Below are 22,533 nucleotides of genomic sequence, written 5' to 3'. Positions count from 1 at the left end.
CACTCCTTGCCACCCCTGCAGGTTTCCGAGTCATCAGGGAACACGAGTGGGTGAAAGCACCCGCGCCACCGCCTCCTCCTCCGCCTCCTCAGTGCGCCTCGGGTTCAGCACTGGACAGCTCCCGCCCCAGCCAACAAATGGCAGTCAGCTGATTGACAGAGGCTCCGACCAAACAGGGCACAAGACGACTTGAAGCCGCCCTACAAGGGTTTGGTTGCGGCCAAGCTGTCTCTTTAAACTGGTTTCAGCTGAGAGCTGGGAGAGGCGGCAGTGTGGTTTGTGGCCAAACCTAAAGGCTCCAGTTAACCAGCTGGCTGACTGTCTGGACTCCAGAGACACGCACATCTTCAAAGAAAACCCTGGCTCCTTGGGACTCGCCGCTGCGCTCGCGGCGTGAATCTGTGTGCGCCCTTCCCTCTCTGGGAGAGGGGTCCAGGAGGGGCCAGAGTCAGGAGGCGGGAACGACCTGCCAAGGGTGAGATGATGGAGCAGCATCTTCCGCGGCTGTGGTGGCAGCATCAGCAGCATCAGCATCAGCAGCAGCTCTTGAACACACCTCAATGAGAGTGGCGGTGGAAGCAGCTGAAGAGAAAGACGTAAGCGGACTAACTATAGCTGCTGGGGATGTAACCTGTTTGGCTCAAGGCTGCGAGGTGCGTAATCCCGACCCGACCCATTGTGGAGCCAGCGCAGCCAGTATTGCCACAGGTGATTTTTGGTCTGTTCTGGCAGCTGAGCCAGCTGGGCCAATTTCAAAATTCTTATTTTAAAGTCCATCTGGACTGAGCGCCACCTGGAGAAGGAGGAAGACACCCCCTCCCCCAGCAAAAGTCTTATTAGTGATAAGAACCAAAATTTACAAAGTGACTCCTCCGGTTACTTCCTCTCTTCTGTGCTAGACAGATGGGAGCCATGGCTTACTCTTTACTCCTCTGCCTCCTGGTCGCTCATCTGGGATTGGGAGCGGTTGGCGCCAGCCTTGACCCTCCGGGACGGCCGGATTCCCCTCGAGAGAGGACCCTGAGGGGGAAGCAGCATGCCCAGCAGTTGGCGCGAGCCTCTGCCCCGGACCCCTCAACTCCCTGGAGCCGCTCCACCGATGGCACCCTCTTGGCACAGAAACTAGCTGAGGAGGTGCCCATGGACGTGGCCTCTTACCTCTACACCGGGGACTTCCACCAGCTGAAGCTAGCCAATTGCTCAGGCCGCTACGAGTTGGCGGGCCTGCCAGGGAAGTCACCGGCCCTAGCTAGCTCCCATCCCTCCTTGCACGGGGCGCTGGACACTCTGACACACGCCACCAACTTCCTCAACATGATGCTGCAGAGCAATAAGTCTCGGGAGCAGACTGTACAGGATGACCTGCAGTGGTACCAGGCTCTGGTGCGGAGTCTCCTGGAGGGTGAGCCCAGCATCTCCCGGGCGGCCATCACCTTCAGCACCGAGTCGCTGTCCACTCCTGCTCCGCAGGTCTTCCTCCAGGCCACCCGCGATGAGAGTCGTATCCTGCTCCAGGACCTGTCTTCCTCCGCTCACCACCTGGCCAATGCCACTCTGGAGACTGAGTGGTTCCATGGGCTTCGGCGAAAGTGGAGGCCCCACTTGCACCGCCGCGGCTCCAATCAGGGGCCACGGGGCCTGGGTCACAGCTGGCGGCGTAGGGATGGGCTCAGCGGAGACAGGAGCCATGTCAAGTGGTCTGCACCTTATTTGGAGTGCGAGAACGGGAGTTACAAGCCAGGATGGCTGGTAACTCTTTCCGCTGCCTTCTATGGGCTTCAGCCTAACCTGGTCCCGGAATTCAGGTAGGGCAGGGGGAGGGCACAAGTAGAATCTTCCTTTGGTTTTGCAGGTGGGCACTCTGGGAAAGCACACTTGCCTTTCGGTGATACTTAAGTCTCCAGCCTTGGAACAGAGCCTTGGGCTGAAGGATGCCCAGGATGTGGGGAGGGGTGGGAAGTGCCCGGGGTCTGTCTGCTTCAGGAACTCGTGGAAAGCTTTTCCCCGGTGTAAGGGCAGGTAACACTTGGCCTCAATCCTCCCATAGAACAAGGATGGTGTCCTGAACTTTTGGGGAGCTTGGGATGCGCCCATCAGGCAGAGTGAAGAACATCAGATGAGAGGAATTAAAAAATAAAGCGAGCTGCAGGGAGTGAGAATTCCTTGGATCTGCTCCTTTGGGGTAGCCTCTGTCCACTTCCTGTGAGTGTAGTCTGGAGCGCAAGCCTGCTGTTAGTCAGCTATCAGAGCGTGTAATTAAACCTGTGCCATCCCCTGGGCAGTTCTGGCCAGTCAGCACTGAGTCACTCCGGCAGCAGAGCCATCTCCAGGATCCAGACTTGGCAGTTTGGTCAGAGCACTCCTATTGGCTTCCCTCTCTCCTAGTCATCAGCTTTCCTTCCCTGGTGTCTTCCTTCTCTTGTTCTCTGTTAAGCACATCTGAGGGATCTCCACTAGAGTCAGGGAGGGAGGAATCAGTTCTACTCAAACAGACAACTGGGAAGAAACTTCAGCATCTCTCCCTATGGCATGGGAGGAAAGCTAGCATTTGCAAATTAGCACTGTTGTTCCTCAACCTCATGGTGAGGAACTTGTAGAAGCAGCCTTTTAGGAATGGATATAAGGAAGGAACAGAAAGGAGAGAGGAGAAACTCCAAAGATGGTGTTGGAGAGAATTGCAGGTGTACAGGATCTCACAGGGCCTCTGATGGGAAACCATGGAAAGAGAAGGTGATTGGAGTTCCTTTTATTCATTGTTCATTTAACCTTTTGGGAACTTTCAAAAACTGAGAAAATGGAGTGTGTGTGTGTGTGTGTGTGTGTGTGTGTGTGTGTGTGTGTGTATTATTTTATTTACTTTTGCTTTAGTAAAAGCAAAAAGCAGGGACAGGATTCTTACATGCTAAAACACACCAGGACAAATAAGGCACGGGCAATCAGTGAGTGCCAGAAGCTTGTCTTGGCATGACATTTACTGTAGATGTGACCCAGATGTCTTGTTTAAACTCTTTGGGCTTCAGGTACTTATCTACTAAGTGAGAGAATTAAAATGGATTGCCTCTAGATACTCATGCAGCCACAGAATTCTGTAACCTCTACTGCCAGTGACACTTGAAAGGGCATAAATGAAGAACCTCCCTTTCTTCTTTGATTCTACATGACCCCACCCCATTTTGTTTATGGTGTTTTAAAAGGTCTTATCTTATACAGCAGCAACTTTCCCACTTCAAGATAATCTCATTTCCTCCCCACTCTCTCAGGATCCTCTTAGTAAGTGCTCAGGCCAGCTTTGAATCCTTGCCACACCATTTTCCCAGAAGAGAGCTCAGCACATGCTGCCTACAGCCAAGCCTATAGCCAACAAATCATGACTGTTAGACGATCATTTCTAGAGAATCTGAGGATCAACCTCTCTTTCCCTTCTCTTCTTTCTCCCCTCCCCTCTCCCTTACCCTTCCCTCTCTCTCACCTTTTTCTTGATGTTAGGCTCTTTGTTAACTGCTTGCTAGGATTGTCTCAACTTTTCACAGAAGTCTTCTGAACTGTGTGTTAATTGTTTTCTCTACTTTTCAGTAAAGGAGTCTGAAACACAGGGTTACATTTCAAGGCTGACTGCACAGATATTAAATAGAAGAGTCAAGGTAACTAATGCAGTGTTTCCAGGGGTCAGATGTGGGACCAGGAGGAAGACCATTTGGTTTTGGAACCGTTTCTTTCCACCCTTTATTTTTCTCTTCCTCTCCCCACTCTGTCTTCCTTTGTCTGTTTGTCTTTTCTATTCATCTCTTCCTTCCTCTTTCTCACATGTTGGTGATGTAACCTGGGGTACAACACATGCTAGCCAAGGGTTCTATTACTGATTCATACCACCAGGCCCCTAGAATCTTTTCCCATGATCAGAAAGTATATGTTGTCTCAATGTGCTCAGTGCTTTCAGCCAGCCAAGGGGAAAGACTGAAGATGCCGAAGGGCCCAAGCTTGTGACAACTACACCTTTCTCGATTATGTCCAGTAAAAGTTTGTTTCTTTGAGTGCTTTCATAGTCACCAGTGGTGTTCTTCAGCTAAGGTACAGAGCCTGGCTGCCTACAGAAGCTGCTCTGGCTTAGTAGATCCACAAGGAGGAGAATCTGCTCCTGTGAACACCACCTGCTCCATATGTGTACTACCTCACCCTTGAGACCTGTGTTGAAGATGAAAAGAGAAGCTCCCTGTACAAACTAGAACTAGTCAAGGAATCACATGGTTCTACTTATTGTTTCCCAGGGACAGAGAACTACACAAGAGATGGGACTTATCCAAAAGTCATGCATGAAGTTTGTAACAGCAGTAGAACTGTGCCATAGGCTTCCTTTCACAGTTTAGAAACACACATTAGATATATCTAAGGCATGTTTCTGCAGCTCCATGCATTGAAGCTAGAGTAGAATGGGGACCCCTTTTGCTAAATAAATGCATAAACATCTTTCTGGTAATGGCTAGAACTGATTAGTACCCAGAACTGGTACAAGATATTTAAATAATCATTGCATACTAAATGTAACTGAGCTCCTTTGATTGACACACACACACACACACACACACACACACACACACACACACATATATGTATATATGTTGTTTTGTACTGAATGTTAAACCAAGGGGCTTTCCTGTAAACTGCTCTACCACTGAGGTGCACCCCTGTCCAGGGAATTTTCTTAATGGGGATGAAAGGAATTCAGGACTAATTTTGTTTTATCCTATTTTTTTCAGTAGTGGAAATTGAGACACAAAGAACTTAAGACATTTCTCAGAAGTGGCATAGCTCTTCTGTGACAGTTTAGAATGGATGGGGCTGTTTCTTTGTTGAAGACTTACTGTAGGTTGGTTGGTATATCGTAACCATTGCATTTGCTTCTTAAAACTCTTCAGTACTTACAATGTCAAAAACTCATAGTTTGAGTAGTAACCTATTCAAACTATGAGCTGCTTACTAAGAAACTCAAATATAATTTCTATCACCCACCCATGATATGTGCTTGTTCAGTCTCTGGGTTAACATACAATGCTTTCAACCTCAACATTCACCATTGTTGATTTCAATGTTTTATTGTTTGTTTAAAAGATAATATTTGCTGGAGTGATATGTTTGTCATGAGTAAGTGATATGCATTTGTTCTTGTTGGCTAGTCATGCAATGAAGTGTACAATGTAATGAGAAGAGCGCTACACTAAAGAGTGTTACACTTCACCTCAGTCCCCACTTTTGTCTCTAGTTGAGCTGTACCACCTGTCTGGGAACTAGTTTCTAGTAATTAAAACCTAAAATGGACATGATGATCTTCATGTACCTCTATACATCTGTGACAATAGTTTCTAAATGGCTTATTCAAACAATGGACAAGCAGCGTTGGAAGCTGGATAGCATAAATAAATTCAGGACTCGTAGAAGTGATATTGCCATGTCATGGTCATTTGCCCAAATAATGCACATAAGAAATTGAATCAGTGTGTACAGTGTTAAGGGCATACACTAAAGGAAAGGAAAACTACACTTCAAATTAAGACCAAGTATGATTTGATTTTCCTGGTCTTGAAAGAATTCTGAAATATGTTGAAACCCAGTATCAAGTTGTTCCACAGCTTTCTAACCCTAAAGTCTTCTGTCTATCTAGCATAGACTTTTCAAAGATTAGCAATGTTTTCACATTTTGGGGCTCCATACCAACTCTTTACAGAGCTCTAGTTTCAGTTTACCACTGTAGTTGTCTGTAAACTATTTAGGGGAAGTATTTCTTGTGGTTCCAGAGAATCTTGCCATCTTCTAGAAAGTGTTTGGATGCAGAAGTGGGACATGCTGCTAAATAAATTGCAAGCATGAATGCTCTTATAATTGTCTATGCTCTGGAGAGGGAACTAGGCCCCTTCTGACACTGATTTTACAGTCTAAGCTTCTGCAGGAGCCAAGGGTTATTTTTAACTTCAGAAAGTTTCTGTGGCCTAGACAGTGTCTAGGTTTAAAGGCTCTCCTTTTCAGTCTTCAGTGTGATTGGATGTGACACACAGGGCACTTTATGGTTATATTTTAATGTTCCAGCATGTTGATGTAATTTTGTGCTTAGTTGGTCAGTAACATCAGGGCCTGATCTGTTTTCTCTCTTCAGTTCTAGTTTGGTGTGGGAAAGGATAGTCAAGTTGAATACAGCACATTGGAATGCTGAAACCTCTGGCAGCTTGAGGGTTGTTATGTACAAATAGGAAGCTTACTGGTACTGGGGCTATGCTTCAGAGAGTTATTGAGCTTTTCCTCAGTGGGGCAATGGCACATGCAGCAGGGAAGCTTGTTTTGTTAGTCTTATCTGCCTTTTAGTTTTTTAGTAACAATTCTTTTCCATGTGTAGTTTCTACTTTGATTGGCTACTTGTTCATTTAACTATAGTTTATTCCTATAGGAGAAATCTTGATCTATAGAAACATTTAGGTGGGTGACTGCTGCATGAAATACATTTTTGAGTTGGAAGATAATTAATGATTTGGGCTAGAAGTCTTTTATAGTCCTTCTCACTTCACTTCCTAAAATGCCAAGTTTAGTACAGGGATGGTGACGGAATTGCTTATTTATGCCTTAGACTAATACAGTGCCTCAATATAATCACAGGACATCTCTAATTTATTAGAGTTTATGTAAAATAAACACTGGCTGATACAGAATTTAACCCCAGTAAAAGAAAATTTAACCTATCTATTTTTTTTTTCAAGAGGGGCAGTCACTCTATGTATCCCCTCAACACACATTATCATTAGATGAGAAGCCCATTTCAAAATAAACCAAGCCAGTTATTTCTTACTCATTGTAAGCTTTATTGGGGAAATGGAAGGAAGTGGGAAAGGGAAGGGAGAGGGAAAGAGAGAGACAGAGACCTGCCTCCTCAGAGATCATTGAAAAGAGAGCAGGAGTGGGCGGAACTTGTCTCTTTTTGCTCCTGTGTACAGCCAGGGTACTGCTTGCCATGAGCAGAGGGGTGATCACTCTGCCTCTGCTATGTCCCCAAACGGCAGGTCCAGGTTTGCATTTGCCTGGATGGTGACAGTAATGCCTGTTATAATTTGCTCCCACCTAAAATATAACTAAAGCAAGACAGTATATTTTTAATGTTTTTCTAATTATCAAAACATGCAGTCCCTATAACTTAAAAGAAACTGTAGTTTCATAACTTTAACCTTTTTTTCACTATTTTATACTTCATAAGCATGTTGCATTATTATGGTAAGACATACATACATACAGTAACATGACACATGACCCTTATTTGGGAGAGGAAAAGACGTCTTAATAAAGAACTCTATATTCTATCATTTCTAAGAAGTTTCATTCTCACCTTTTAATGTTTCTCAAACTAAAAGGAATTTTATAATTAGGGGCCCTATCATTTTCAATTGATATTCATTTTCCTTTGTACACAGTAAAAAACAAAACAAAAGCAAACAAAACACTGCTTCTAAGAGTCAATGGTATTACCTCTGATGAACTGTGATACTGTGAAAGGGGAAAATACATTCCAAGTTCTCTCAAAAGATAAAGCTCTGCCACCATTGGTAGAAAGCTACACATGTATGCAACATCAAGTGCAGATCTTTCTCAGCACTGGCTGCAAACTAGAATGCCATGTACCTTCATCATAATTTTGTTAAAAATGATAAGCCAGGGCCTAGAGAGATAGCTCAGCATCAGTGTATATACTTCTGCAGAGAAACTGGGTTCGGTTCTCAGCACAGGAGACCTAACGCCCTCTTCTGACCTCTGTGGGCACTGCACTCCTGTGAACACATACAAGATTACAAACCAACATTGATGAGCTACATTAAAGTATGTTACCACATTTTCTTTCTCATATATAAAGTCTTTTTCATACTGGGCCAAAAACTACAGAAGTTTTCAGAATAGGTTAGGGAAGTATGATAAAAATCTCTCCCATGCCACCTGGCCAAACATTTCCTTCACAAAATGGAAAAATGCCCTAAACCCTGAGGAGGAAAAATGATCGCCAAGTGGAAGGGAAAAGGAACATCTCATTTTTTATGAAGTGCTTCACTTTTTTGTTGTATGTGTGTATGTGGAAATAAAAATTTCTTGCTTAGCAACATAATGACTTTTGGTTATTCGGAATAAAACAGAATTCCTGTACAGATGAATACTTTCCCTTTAGTTTTGCTTTTCAGTTACCTGGGATAGAATGAAGAGTTTAGATTTTTAAATATTTGATGACTCAGCCTGCTGTGTAGATCAGGATTTATTGGTCCGGTACCATTGAAGTTTTGGGCCATATAATTCTTTGCTATAGGGCTTATTTTTATTGATTTTTAAGTCTTTAGTAGTACTTCCCATCTTTACCTATTAGACACTGGGACAGACACCTATATTGACAAAGTGCCTGTTTGAAAGCCGCTGGAATAGAGGAATGAGTATGACATATGACATCCTATGCTATCCCAAGGCTACACTTTTTAAACAGGAGTCTTCTTATATGTGTACACAGATAAACACATGTGTGCATGTACATGGCTATATATGTGCATGCAGAGATATATAGATTTATTTTTAGTTACTCAATTAAAATAAAAGATTATAGAAGAATGTGAATTAAAATTTGATGATCAATTAAGGATCAATTTACACTTATATAACTTCAGAGCTCAGACTGACTCAAAGATTCCTGGCAGATTCTGTTGATAAGCATTGCTTTCTACTTATGTTTTATATTTAGAGATTCCCACTAAATGATGTAATTTCAAAGTATAGTGTATGTGTATAAGAGTATTTGGATGACCAGAGAACTGGGACATAGAGGGGGAGGGAAGAGAGAAGGCAAGGGAGATAAACAACTGGAGATGAATAAGAAGATGAAAAATGATCAGCATGAACCATGCTGGGGTATTGTTTGATTGAGAAATTTCATATTTGAATGAAACTGAATTATTCTTCCCTAGAAGGCAGTGGAGGAATCAAGTTCCTGGAGATTTCATCATTATAAAGATAAGTTGACCATGCTTTCATTTCAGAACTTCATTTCAGGAAGTTAGAGCTATTATTAGGCTAGCACAGAGCTTATCTCATTAAATGAACATTAATATCTTAAAATAGTTAGAAAATAGTCCAGGCAAGAGCTGCTGCTCAGTGGTAGAGCTGTTGCCTTGTACATTCAAGGTCCTGAGTTTGACCTCCAGCACTGCCATGTATATACTCCTTAATTGTTTGTCTCCTAAGGGAACTTCTCAGACAGCCTGCATTCTAGAAATATGGGGATGCTTTGTGCCTCTGTATCCAGTGCCTCCTACAGATGTTTTGCATATTTCAGAGACACAACATGGGATAGTGTCTAGGAGGAAGGATTGGGGATTATAAACCTCGGTTTGAATTCAAGAGGTTTCAGTTCACTTCTGTGTGACATTGGGCAGGATATACAATCCCTCTGTGGTTCAGTTCCCTTATGTAAAATGTTTAGGAGGTAGGCTATCCCTGTTGTTGCAAAAATGTATGTACGTACGTATGTATGAATGATCTATCCATTGTCAATGATCTTTCTATCTATCATCTAATTTAGGAATTTATGTGTTACTATTCATTTAAGATAGTATTTTATGCACTTGCTAGAGCTGTAGGGAATATATGATGGCAAACAATCCTGATCTCACTAATATTTTGAGAGAGTAAGGGCACATAGCTAGCAAACTAAAAAAATTAAAATAATAACGCTTGATAAAAATAAGTGCCACGAGGAAAGAGTTCCCTGATACAGAATCAGGTACATTACACATTGTACATTGTCTCAGGTATATTATGCATTGTACCACTGGCTCCCTGATCCAAAGGAAATGGATAGGGGAATGTGGTTAAGAATATATGAAAGGTAGAGTGGGATCTAAAAAAAAAAAAATCGGGGGGGGGTAGGAAAAAGTATTGCTGAAGAGATGGGCTTGATTGAGAACGGAAGGATGGGAAAGAGAGGTGATGGTGCCGAACAAGAGAAGGAACTCAAACTCTTAGTGTTGTTTGCCTGAGAGTGGGTCTGACTTATCCAGAAGAGTTTTGATGTCTTCTGTGCTAAACTAAGGGTCCAATCAAAGACATAATCCTGAAAAAATGGCTGTCTTCTTTATATATGAACAGCACAGCAAATATGGTAACAACAAGGAATGAAGAACTTCTATCTTAATCAAGCTTTTACAAGATACTCATAAGAGAGAACTATTTTTCTGGCTTTATTGACTCAGAACATCACACAAAGCCACAATCAGATCTTATCACTCTATGCTCATATTTGCTTTCAACATATTTTGTGTGTATAAGAGGGTCAGAGGTCACGCTTTCAATACCTTGCTGTTTCCAGAGGATGGTCTTAGATCTGGTCACCACCTCTCCCTCCTGCTTACCCCCCCTCCCAGCTCTCATCTTGCATTGCTTTGAGTTGGAGACATGGATGGGACACAAAGGAAAAAACAGGGAACATGGCCAAAATCAAAGTTGTGCCTTCAGCTAGCTGAGCTCATAGTTAGGAATTACATTGGAAGTCCAAAGCACAGTGAGATTGATTACAATGTTTTTCCTAGAAGTCCATTAAATCTGAACAGCTTGAGTATACAGTATGTAAGCAGAATGAGTACACAGTAATAAATGGTCTCAAAGCACATTATTAACTTGGTGACAGGTTGGGTGAAAGTTTGATTTGTAAAGACAAACTTCTAATAGCCTTTCTCAGAAAACAAAACAAAACAACCAACATTTGCACAAGGAACCAATCTTGGAACATGTTGTTCCAGAGGGAGTAGCAACAGCAAAGGCCCTTAGACAGGACAAAGCAGTAAGTGCTTTGTGAACAGGAGGAAAGCTGGTGTTACTGGAATGTAGGCAAGTGGAGAACATGGCACAGGATGATGGTAAGGTACACAGTAATTGTCCCATGAAGGGACACAGTGTTGGAGTAGTAATGCACAGACATATGAAATCTTTTAGAAAGGCACAGCTCACAGAAAGCAGTAGAAAAATCCAGAATTGTTAAGCATGCAGGACTTTTCTCTTCAAGGGAAGAAAACAACTGATTCCTGGTTACTGAAAGGCTGGAGTGGATATTACCTAACAAGCTGGTGATCTTTTTCTAATGAGTCCCCCACATCCTGAGCTTTGTCTCTCAGTAAACAGAATCCATCCTTATGAAAGAGGTCCCATATATTTTGAATCCTCCACACCAATAGCATCCATTCTTATGCTTATAACAAGTACTTCCTCCCTACTCCTTATCCTGAACACTGTATATCAAGCAACGGAACTTATTTTTATTGTAAAGGTCACACACAGGTGCTTTGCTATAGAGATTCACTTTGCAAGGGAGTTTTTTATTATTATTTATTTTTATTATTTTACATATCGATTCCAGTTCCCTCTCCCTCCCTCTCTCCCTCCCTTCCATGCTCCCTACTACCTTTCCATCCCCCGCCCCATACTCCACATGTAGGGTGATGCCTTACAGGAGGGGTCATCAAAATCTGTCAAGGCATTTGGAGTAGGGACTAGGTTAGGGAGTATACCTTCATGGGGAATGTGCCCCCAAAGTCCTTTTGTGCACCAGGGATACATCTTGGTTCTACTATCCGAGGTCCCTTAGACTGCTCAGGCCTTCTAACTTAGACCCATGTTCAGGAGGTCTGAGTCGGTCCAATGCTGGATTCCCAGCTATCAGTCTGGAGGCCCATTAGCTCCCCCTTGTTCAGGTCAGCTGTCTCTGTGGGTTTCTGTAGTGCAGGGGAGTTTTGATAGAGCCATCCCTGAAGCTTTTTCATGATAACTGTCACATAGAGACTTTCCTCCAATTTTTACTGTATTTAAACATATAAGAAAAATAAACCGAGAGGTCAGACTCTGGAAGTTTTTGACCCAATGCCTGCTAAAGTGGTACTGACCCGAGTTTCACTCTTCACCTCACAGGGATCATTTCCCTGCTGGCCATTACACTTGTAGGGATACCAACAATGCAAGACATAAGCTGTTTCTGTTTTCTCTATTCTTGAACATGAATGTGGGTATTAGACAATTTGAAATGTAGAGAAAGTAGGAGTTAAAAAAGCCATAATTACTTTTCAAACTTTTTTTGGCGCATTTGTTGCTCCCAGGCTCAAGCCTGTAATATACAACACTTACTTTTAGACACAGAACAAGAGGATACAAGGAGGAGGGGTCCAACTGCAGGGCAAGGCTTGGATGACGTCATGCAGGTCCCTGACTGCCTTCCAATGTCCCATCTGGTCACTGGGATGACTGTTGAGAAGACATCTAAGATGCCGAGGTCAGATGCTTCTTGAAGAACAGCTGATGAGAGGCAGAGGGTCCCGAAGCAAAACCACGAGTCTTTGAAACATGAATTTGGAGGTAGAGTTGGGAAAAGAGGTATAGGTAGACATGTTTATTGTGATTGACATCAGTAAAATTGGGCTTTCTTCTTGGGGGCTCTTAGTTTCATTAATAAATGAATTTAACTTAAATGAACTCAAGGAAAAATTTATTTGAGCTTAACAGAGCCCCCCACCCCCCACGATCTTGCAAGCTGTAACTCTCAGCATCTGCCTGGAGAAGGACAGAAGAGAGAAGGGACAACAACAACAGTATCGTGCTGTTTGAATTGTCACATGGCAGCAGGCAGCCACATGGTGGGGAGGAGGCTTTACAGAAAAAATATGGAAGCCCAGAATATCAGAAAAAGCGCCTATTTAATTCTGGACAGTATGTGAAACAAAAAGACAGGACAAAGAAAAGAGAATAGTTGTAACTTTTTGAATCAGAACTCAGAAGCATGGGCACACCCAACAAACATCATGGCAACTTCATGGTGACTCATAGATAGTGTAGTGGGGGGGGGTGGTCATTCTGGGAAGGAAAATAGAGTATCCAGTAGAGTAATAATAATTCCACCCATCTCTTTAACATAGCCTGGAGTGAACACACCTTCCCAGGGATGCTCCTGAGGGGTGGTTTCTTAGACAACTCATTGACTGTGGAATTGGAATGTAAGGTCTCCACCCAGGCCTGAAATTGTATTCTCTTGACCTGGAGTTTTCCCTTAACAGGACATTATTGGTATTCTAACATGACTGTTAACAGGAAATTGAAATAGTAGGTTTTAGGAGTAAACCTTCATTATTATTTTTTTCATTGTGAAAAATTAACTTCTTTGTACTTCCCCTTGTTCTCTCCCCAGTTTTATTAACTATATTTTAAAAATATTTCTAATGGGTTACTTTGGATTTTGCATATATATCAAAAATATATAGTGTATTTTAGTATCTTTTGTTATTTTCTTTCTTTGGCCCCCTACTCTTGCTTATTCTGATATTCTTATGTAATTTAATTGGTTCTTTTATAAACATTTTCCAACTTGAATTTTGACAATTTTATACATATATACAATGTACTGTGATCATATTTGCACCCATTGCATCCCCCCCTGACTCCTATTGACCCCATCCTTCTTCCCAGAAAGATTTGTTTTGCTTTCATGTCTTCTTTGTGTGTACATATCTTGTGTGGATAATCAGCCAAAGCTGTTGTGTGTTCATGATTGTGATGACTGTGCCATATCCAGAGACTAGCATTTTGAAGAACTCTTTCTCTTCCTCCAGCTCTGACAGTTTCTCTGTCCCCTATTCTACCATGCTTCCCAGGCCTTGGGGAAAGGGCACTGATGTCCTGTTTAGGGTCAAGTACTGAACAGTCACTTAATTTGCAACATGTCGACCAGTTGTAAATATCTGCATTAACCGTTACCTACAACAAAAATAAGCTTCCATGACACAAACCAGCATCATATTTTTGCAGTAAAAATATTGTGTGCCTCATTTTGTTACCTCTAAGAACTGAATCTTGGGCCATTTAAAGAATAATCTAAAGTTCTAGTGAGTCATCATTTTCTGAGATAACCCACTGAACACAATGCTACATTTAGTTATTATAAACCAGCATCTAGACTTTCTCTTCTAGAAACTCACCATGCAGTCAAGGCCAGCCATCACTCCAGGGTCTTCCTGCCTCAGCCTCTGGAGTGCTTGGGTTATTGGCCATGCCACTAAACCCAAGGACTGCTTAAATTGCCTTCTTTTTCACAGTAAGGATACAAAAAAAAATATTATGTGACTTACTTCTAACCAAATTTAGCCTCTTAAATCCTAGTTTTGTTATAGGAAACTCATGTTTGTATTAATGACAATCTTGCTTTAGGTCTCCTGCAGAGTGATTTTTATGGGAATCCTTGTAAAATATTGAGCTTTTTGTTTTCCCCAATAACTGTCTTTTATTTCTGTATTTCTCCCCCTACCATGAAGCATACTCTCAAATATTCCCCCTCCCCTGCCCAGGAAGGATGTATAAGAGGCAAAATTTCTGGTCTTTCATCTCTGCCTTTGTCTTCATGTATGGTTGATTAACAGAATACAGAAACAGAGGTTAAAAGTCACTTTGCTTTCCAAATTTTAAAGGCATTGTTATGCCATTTTGATATTCACGCTAATCAATAGGATGTGTGTGTGTGTGTGTGTGTGTGTGTGTGTGTGTGTGTGTGTGTATACATAGATACACACAATCTTTTCCTTTTTCTCATGGAAACTTTGAAGATCTCCTATTTTCCCTGGGTTCAGAATGTCAGTGCTGATAACCTCAGATGTGCTTTATCTCATGCATTAGCTTCGCTACTTAATAGCTCTTTTAGATTTTGATTTAGAAGCACAGCTTATAGTTGTTGTCTGCCATCAGTTTTCCCTTTTTGTAACTCCTGTCACTTATGCATTTGGCCTTCTGGACTCATTTCTGTATTTGCTGTATTATTTTCATTTACTTATTTTTAAAATTAGCTTACAAAGCAACACATTTCCTCATAGTATTTTCATAACAGTTGAGGTACTGGTTCCACTCCACCTGCCCATCTTCCCTACTTTTCTTCCAATATTCTCTTTTCCACTTTAGTATCTCAGGTGTCCTATTGTCTTCCTGGCCTCATTTGTCTGTTTCATGCACTTTCTTGTTTCCTGGTTTCTGCCATATTTATACACCTCTATTTGCACATACGGCACAGTGAGAAGCTAGAAGCTGCACATGAGAGAAAGCATGTTCCTGGGTTATCACACTTAATATAACAAAAGCCTAGTGACAGAATAGCTAGGGAGAAAATATTTGCTAACTATCTTTCAGGCAACCAGTTAATATCTAGATTATGTGAAGAATTGCCAGAATTAAATATTACTCCCCAACTCCCAATTGAATGGGTCAATGTACTAAACAGATCATTCTCAAATGAAAGAATACAAAAGGCCAATAAGTATTTTCAAAAGTATCCCACGTCCCTAGCCAGCCAAGGAATGTGAATTAAAACTGTCGAGAGTCCCTCTCACCCCAGTCAGAATGACTACTGTCAAGAAAACAAAGGACAGGGGAGGAGGAAGTGTAGAAGGAAGAACCTCATACTCTGTTGGTTCTCAGCAGATTTAAACTCAAACTACCATTTAAGTGCTGTACTTTTGGAATGCATTTGTTTGTTCAGGTTGTGTGTGCATATTGAGAGGTCAGAGGATAAGCTGCAGGAATTGAGTTGCTCCTTCCACTAGGTGGGTTCTGGTCTTTGATCTCAGGTCATTAGGTTTGGCAGCAGGTGGTTTTGCCAACTGAGCCATATCTCCTGCCCAATATCTGTATTTCTAAGTGATGTTGTCAATTCTACTTCATTTTCTTCACGTTTTGTGAGATTTCATTTTTGTTGAATTACACATTATACTATCTTTATTTTCATATCATTTTTAGTGTTCAGGGACACTTTCTTCTGTCCAGCGATTTCTTTTTCACAACTGTATGTTCATTTTCTTAAACCCTCTTGAGGTTGGTTATTAATATGTATATAATTTCCCTGTTCCCCAAATGATCACTGTTCCTCCCAACTTCTGATGTTCTGCTTGTTCTGGTTCATTCCTTCCCTTGGTGTTTCTGGTCCTAGAAGATAGTCCTTAGCTGGCCATTAGGCTCGGGGTGATTGAACTTGATCAATTTGGATGGAATGAATTCTTGTGGCAGGTGGGTAACTGAGTTCCTCAGTGTGCTGCCCCTTGAATGTCACACTTCACTCCTGTTAGGGATTTTGAAGCAGAAGTTGGTAATTTTTCCCTACTTTGCCCTTTATCCTGGGTTAACTAAAAGTCATTGTAGGGGCTTCAGCTCCTTGAAAGCATTTTTTTTTCAATATCTGTCTTGAAGTTCTTGGTTTTTAATTTGGAAATAAATGCATCAGTGCACAGACACAGAGAGGCTGTGACAACCCACGTCACTGTTCAAATGCCCTTTAATTTATGACTTTATTTGTGCATTAGTTTCCACTCAGTGATTTTGAGTTTAAACTCTGCAAGATCATTTAGATTAGGAGTTTCCACCTGTGTTCTGGCCATCCTAAGCTTAATGATTCATCATTAGCACAGTCCTGGAGGAACCTGTCACATCTGGGTACTAATGTTTTTACCCACTGTGTTTACTCCATCTTGTACTTAATTATTGTCATTACAGTTAGATGTAGGAGGATGATGTAGAAAAACACACATTCAACTCATCATCTTGAACAAGAACTCGAGCTTCAGTCTTTTGACCAGTATGCTATCAGTATATTATCATATTCTGCTCCTTCTTACATAGTATTGGGAAGGTAATTTTACCTTTGTATCCTAGATTTCTTAACTTTAGGAAGAATAATGTCAATCACTTACTTTACAGTACAAGTTGGGGAGAATAATATCAATGCAGTTTCAGTGATGATGTCCTTAACAATGTCTTACATAATATCTAATACATACTAAGCACATTCAAATAAAAACTGCACAATCAGGGCTCAGAAATAGGCAATAGGCATTCAGTTACTGTTAGGTAACTAATCAAAACTTCTCATTTTAAAATCGACTGGGAAATAATTGCTGTTGGCCTTACTTTCTGTTATTACTTATGGACCCAGAAGTATTTATTCACAGGAGCTACATCCCTAACTGTGAAAAGTTACCTTGTAAAACTGACTTCATATGTGGAATTTAAAATCTGTACATGTAATTGGCTGTGTAATTTGACATTACTACCTAGATGACTAAACAAGAAGGAGCGAAAATAAGACATCAAAAATATTTAAATATTCCCTTTCTTAGATATTGCTAATATTCACAAGTGAATGGCAAGTTTAACTAAACCACCATGAAATTTCAAGTTGCAAGACAGTTGTTATGTATTTTAAAACAGATTACTGTGTTTGCATTTGTTTTCTCTGACAGACTATGTCTTGATCCTTGTGTTTTCCTCTTCATAACTCAAAAAAGTCTATCTTTGGACATATTAAATAAGTTTTCTGTACCTTATTTTCCTCATCTATGAAACAAAAAGTGTCTTCCCTCACAGGACTACTCAAATGAGGAAAATTAGTGGAAGCAACTTCTCCACATCCATGATAAGTGGTCACAGCCATAGACATGCTATAAAGAACACTGTAGGTATGTTTGTTAAACCATAGCTCAGAGTTATTTCTGGGAAAATAACCACAAAATGAAGCATTAGTCAGCTCCCTCTGTAAAGGCAGCAGACTCAAAATATCTTTTCAGCAGACAATCATCTATTATCAGACACCAGAGCAGAGCAATTTTAAAAGATGCACCACATTTAGCTTTGAGAGTGTCACCCACAGACATCCCTAAATGCAGATTGTATTTGTGGATGCAGCTTATACCTGAGCTGACTTCATTTTATATTTATTGGCTCTCATTAAAATTGAACAAGTTATCTTTTCTTTTCTATGTAAAATGGACAGAGCTTCCCAAGGAAGCCTTGACCTGATTGTCAAATAGACTTTTCAGAACACGAAGCTAGGCAGATGGGGGATGCATGTGCTATGGAAAGTGTTGGCAAGCTGCTCCGGACATATCTGCTGCAAAGTGATGTGGGGGAGGAGAACATTTTTTTTTACTTCGAGAAAGAGTGCTATGTAATTCTTCTAGAGATTGAGGAGGAAATGGAGTCTTTCATGTTATGACAAATATGACAATATCAAGTCATATTTGAACTATGGACAGTCACACTGTTGGGAATCAGAGTTAAGCTAAGTTCTGACTTTACTTGGGGAAGCTGATTTATTATTATTATTACATAATGTCCTAGAGAAAATGATTTTAAATAGCTCTTAAATTTAGTATTTTAAATAAGCAGGTATGCTTGGATAATTGTTTAACTATTGTAGGGATGGAGGAGGCAGAGATGAACTTACAGTGTTCTGGATGCACAATGGACCACTGCACAATAAGTTGACAATGACTATACACCTTGGCATTGCATTCAACACTCAAAGGACCCAACTATACATAGTTGTCAGAAGGTCCACAGGTGCATTAATGGTATTATTAACATAGCATTGTTTGTTCACACAGGTCCAGTTGAGAACTTAGATGAGGCTTAGCATCACAATGACAAAGCAATGTCTACCACTGTGTCACTATTTTCTTCACACTCATCTGTTTCAAGAGAGCATGCTGAAAGTACTTCTAATCAGGTCACTGAGTCTACTCACGTTCTCCCTTGCTTTGACCATCACCAAATGGGCTTAGTTGATAAATGGAAGAGATTTACTCAGGGACCCAAACATGTTCTTACAAAGTCAAGATCTTAAGAGATAATAAAGATGTTAATAAAATATTTGATGCCTAAAAGAGTTTAGAATAGCATTACTCTAGAGTGCCCATAAAGAGTGATATAAATAAGTTTGAACCTAATTTAGAAATTATAGAAAAGAACGTTTAACCAAAAAAAAAAAAAAAAAAAAAAAAAAAAAAAAGATTTTCTGATCACTCTCACTCAGTCTTAGTGGTAAGAGGTAATCACTGACTCTTCAGATAGTATTTCTATTGGTAATGAATGCATATTATATTCATGGATCCTACCTTTACCAAGAATGCAGACTTGGTTTCACAACTTATTTGCCAGAGGGTAGAGCAATTAACAGGCCGTTTGTAAAGCTGTTATGCAAATCCTATCTGACTTTGCTTGCAGGTGAAGAATTTAGTTCCTTACTGTTTTGTCAGTGCTGAAGATGACAGGGAGCTCCTGCAGCAGAGAGAGAACTGACCAACCCAAGCTTCCCAGTTGTCAATCCTAAAGAAAGTTCAGGATAATGTGGAAGGGCCATATTGAACATTGCCTCATGTAGTGGGTTGCACTGTGTGAGGCAAATTCTGAACCTGGGAACTTTTATAAGAAGCAGAATAAAGCTTGCTTTTTAACTGGCAGGAGTAATTATTTTATCTTGCAAGGTTGCTTACTGTAGAACTCAACCCTAGAAATGGCCTAAGAGGAGAAGTCAGGATTTTGCATTTGGGGCATGTCCAGCAACATCCAGGCTTCTCCCAACACATCCCTTTTGCTTTATAAATATTTAATGGTATATCTAGACTTCAAGACAGATTTTTATTCCTTACTGTTGTTCTACTATTATCTTTGGGGTATTTTGTTTTATGATGTTGAATTGCAAGATAGAGGTTGTATTGCTACTAGCTTGACTTTATATAATTTTGTTTAAAGAATCAAAGGTGTGATATTGGCAGAAAATGCAGGTTTTGGTTCTAAGAGGAAGTGGTATTTCCATCAGCAGGACCTTGACAAATTTAGATGGTTGTATGAGAACTCACTTTCCTCGTTCTTTTCTCTGGAAATCCTTAGCTTCTCTGTGTGTTCACAGGTGTGTGTGTGTGTGTGTGTGTGTGTGTGTGTGTGTGTGTGTGTGTGTGTGTGTGATGTGGAGGCCAGAGATCTATGTTGAATGTCTTCCTCTATTACTCTCCACCTTAGTGTTTTGAGACAGAGTCTCCCACTGAACTTGGAGCTCTTGTCCAGTGAGCTCCAGGCACCCTCTCATCTTTACCTCTTCAGCATTAGGATTAAAGTTGTGTATTACTACCCCTGGCCCTTTACACAAGGATTGGAAATCCAAAGACAGGTTCTCATGCTTGCATGGTAAGCACATTGCCAACTGAGTCATCTTCCCAGACTCTCAGTTAGCTACATTTGACATTATCTTACTTCCTTTTGTGTATTTTTTTTTTTTTTTTTTAAAGACAGGGTTTCTCTGTGGCTTTGGAAGCTGTCCTGGAACTAGTTCTTGTAGACCAGGTTGGCCTTGAACTCACAGAGATCTGCCTGCCTCTGCCTCCTTAGTGCTGGGATTAAAGGCATGTGCCACCACTGCTGGACAATTACTTAGCTTTTTAAAGATATGACTAAGACAAGCATGCATTGCTGGCATATTAAATATGAAATTGATAATACGTGCCATGAGTCCTTTGAACACCAGAAAGAACTCTATAATTATGAGAATTAATTCAGTTTTGTGCATGTGACAGGGCTTTGTCATGTAGATTTGGCTGTCTGTAATTCATTGTCTAGTCTAGGCTGGCCTTGACTTTGTGTTGGTACTTCTGTATTAGCTCCCAAGTATTGGGATTACAGGCATGCACTACCAAACCTGGCTAGAAATTAGAATTATAATCTTTAGTACCTGGTGTATGCAGTTCAGTGGAGCTTTGCTTACAGACTATATTTACTTTGTTTCTTAGCCACAGAGCTTGTTTTTTGACCAAGCCCTAATAACTATTATTGTTTTAGTTGATTTGTCATTTTCTTGTATGCTAAGTTAGTAATGACATTCAAATTGTGAACCTTTGGTGATTGCTCTAAGGTTACTTTTTCCTAATTTTGCTTTACTATTAGCTGATGCTTTTACTAAAAATGGAAAATCTTGAAAAAGAAAAATTCTGACTCTTAATTGCTATGTTATAATTGTAAGAAGACGAAAGGCTGGGAACAAGGTCTTCAGAAGTTAATTGATAGCTGAAGAAGAAACAGCAAAATAGCCTTCTGTTTACCCTGTACTTTTATGCATGAGTACAGGATGCTTTTTACCATCCACTTAATCAGCAGTGTCTTCAGGAGAGGCATGTTCATTCTGCATGAAACAATCTCACCCCTGCTCTCCTCTACCTATGCATCTCTCTCTCTCTCACACACACACACACACACACACACACACACACACACACACACACACACACACACACCTATCATCTGTCTATCTCCCCTCTCTCTTTAGGAGTTAGAAGCAAAAACTAAAAGACAGTGATACTTTAGATCTATGTAGAATGATGCTGGCAACAAAAACAACTCAACAGAGGCTATACTCTACAATCTGTGTCACTAGGCTCGGTTACTTTTACTCTGTACTGCCTATCCTGCTTCCTGTTCATCTGCTGGCGATTCTGTCTTTCTTCCTCCCAGAGTTCCCTCTGTCCAGGAGTCCCACCTATACCACCTGCCTAGCTAGCAATTGGCCATTTTCCTTTTTATTAAACCAATCACAGTGGTATATCTTTACAAAGTGTAATCAAATATCTTGTAACAGGGGATGATTAAGTCAGATATGGGATTTTGAGTACCTCATCCAATACTCTGAGGAGTCATTTAACATCAAGGATTCTACGTTTTAATCTGAGAAATGGAGCACTATGCACTTCTCAGATTGATGCTGTGAGGTTTTCTATACCGAAGACCATTATTTATGTTGTTTTATTGCCAACACTACTTTTGTTTTTAACCTTTGGCTTCCAAGCCATGTTTTATGTCTCAAACTTTGGCTTTGTTCACACCATGGCTTGTGACAAGGGAAGAGCCTTATTTCCAAATAACCCAGACACCTGATATCATCATCCTTGAGGCCACCCTTGGTAGAGGTGTGCCAGTGTTTTCTATGTCACTAAGATGCCATGCTTTTGCACTTTTCCAAGTTACAGGCTTGAGTTCTAGGATAGTGGAGGCATTGAGTATCTTTGTGAGCAACTACCACTGTGGATGAGAGGGTCTGGGCAAGGAATGTGTTCAAAGATGAACTTAGGTAAAACTTAAAACTAATGAAACATGAATGTAGACTCTCCTGTAGTTACATGGAGAAAAAAAGGATATTTCCTCTCCATTTCAAACAAATCCTTTCTGTAATTTTCTCTGTCATTTGCAACTGACTTTGGAATTACATTACTTATGTGCTATTTTGTTGGCTAATTGTTCTAATTAAATGGAATAAATACCAGTATATCTTAATTTTTATTGACATAGTTCACTGTATAGTTATTTTTTAATTAATTAATTAGCTGAGGTAGGGTCATTTACATAGTTAGGCTGGTCTCAAACATACCATCTCCTTCTTCAGCCTTTAAAACCCTTGGAATACAGGCCTGCACCACCCTGCCTAGTTTCAGGTTCTTCAAAGCACTCATTTCTCTGCTACTGCACAGCAGCATGTGTTATATGCCCCTGCATGGGCATGCAGACATCTGTGAAGGACAAAGTCAAGAGTAGGGTTTTTGGTTCAGAGTGAGACAGGGGTACATGTGATTTTACTATTGTAAGAAGTACTGTGTTAAGTCTGTAGACACACACTAGGGATTCTGTAGCTTCATAGTTCTG

At 40.9% G+C, this 22,533-nt stretch overlaps 1 protein-coding gene across 2 annotated transcripts in view; it reads left to right on the top strand.

Annotated features, from left to right (window-relative positions):
- Positions 1 to 527: 527 nt before the first annotated feature.
- Gpr158 (G protein-coupled receptor 158) overlaps positions 528 to 22,533 on the top strand; it is a 376,106-nt gene continuing 354,100 nt past the window's right edge. Inside the window, exons 1-2 of one of the 2 annotated variants that reach the window (XM_051205699.1) lie at positions 528 to 596; positions 904 to 1,805. In XM_051205699.1, coding sequence (XP_051061656.1) covers positions 561 to 596; positions 904 to 1,805 — 938 coding nt within the window. In that variant the 5' untranslated portion in view covers positions 528 to 560. Of the gene's footprint in view, positions 597 to 899; positions 1,806 to 22,533 lie in introns of both variants that reach the window. The other variant, XM_051205700.1, reaches the window with a different exon arrangement.

Source organism: Phodopus roborovskii, unplaced genomic scaffold, assembly GCF_943737965.1.
Source record: "Phodopus roborovskii unplaced genomic scaffold, PHOROB, whole genome shotgun sequence".
NCBI lineage: Eukaryota > Metazoa > Chordata > Mammalia > Rodentia > Cricetidae > Phodopus > Phodopus roborovskii.
This window is presented reverse-complemented; position numbering and strand designations above follow the sequence as displayed.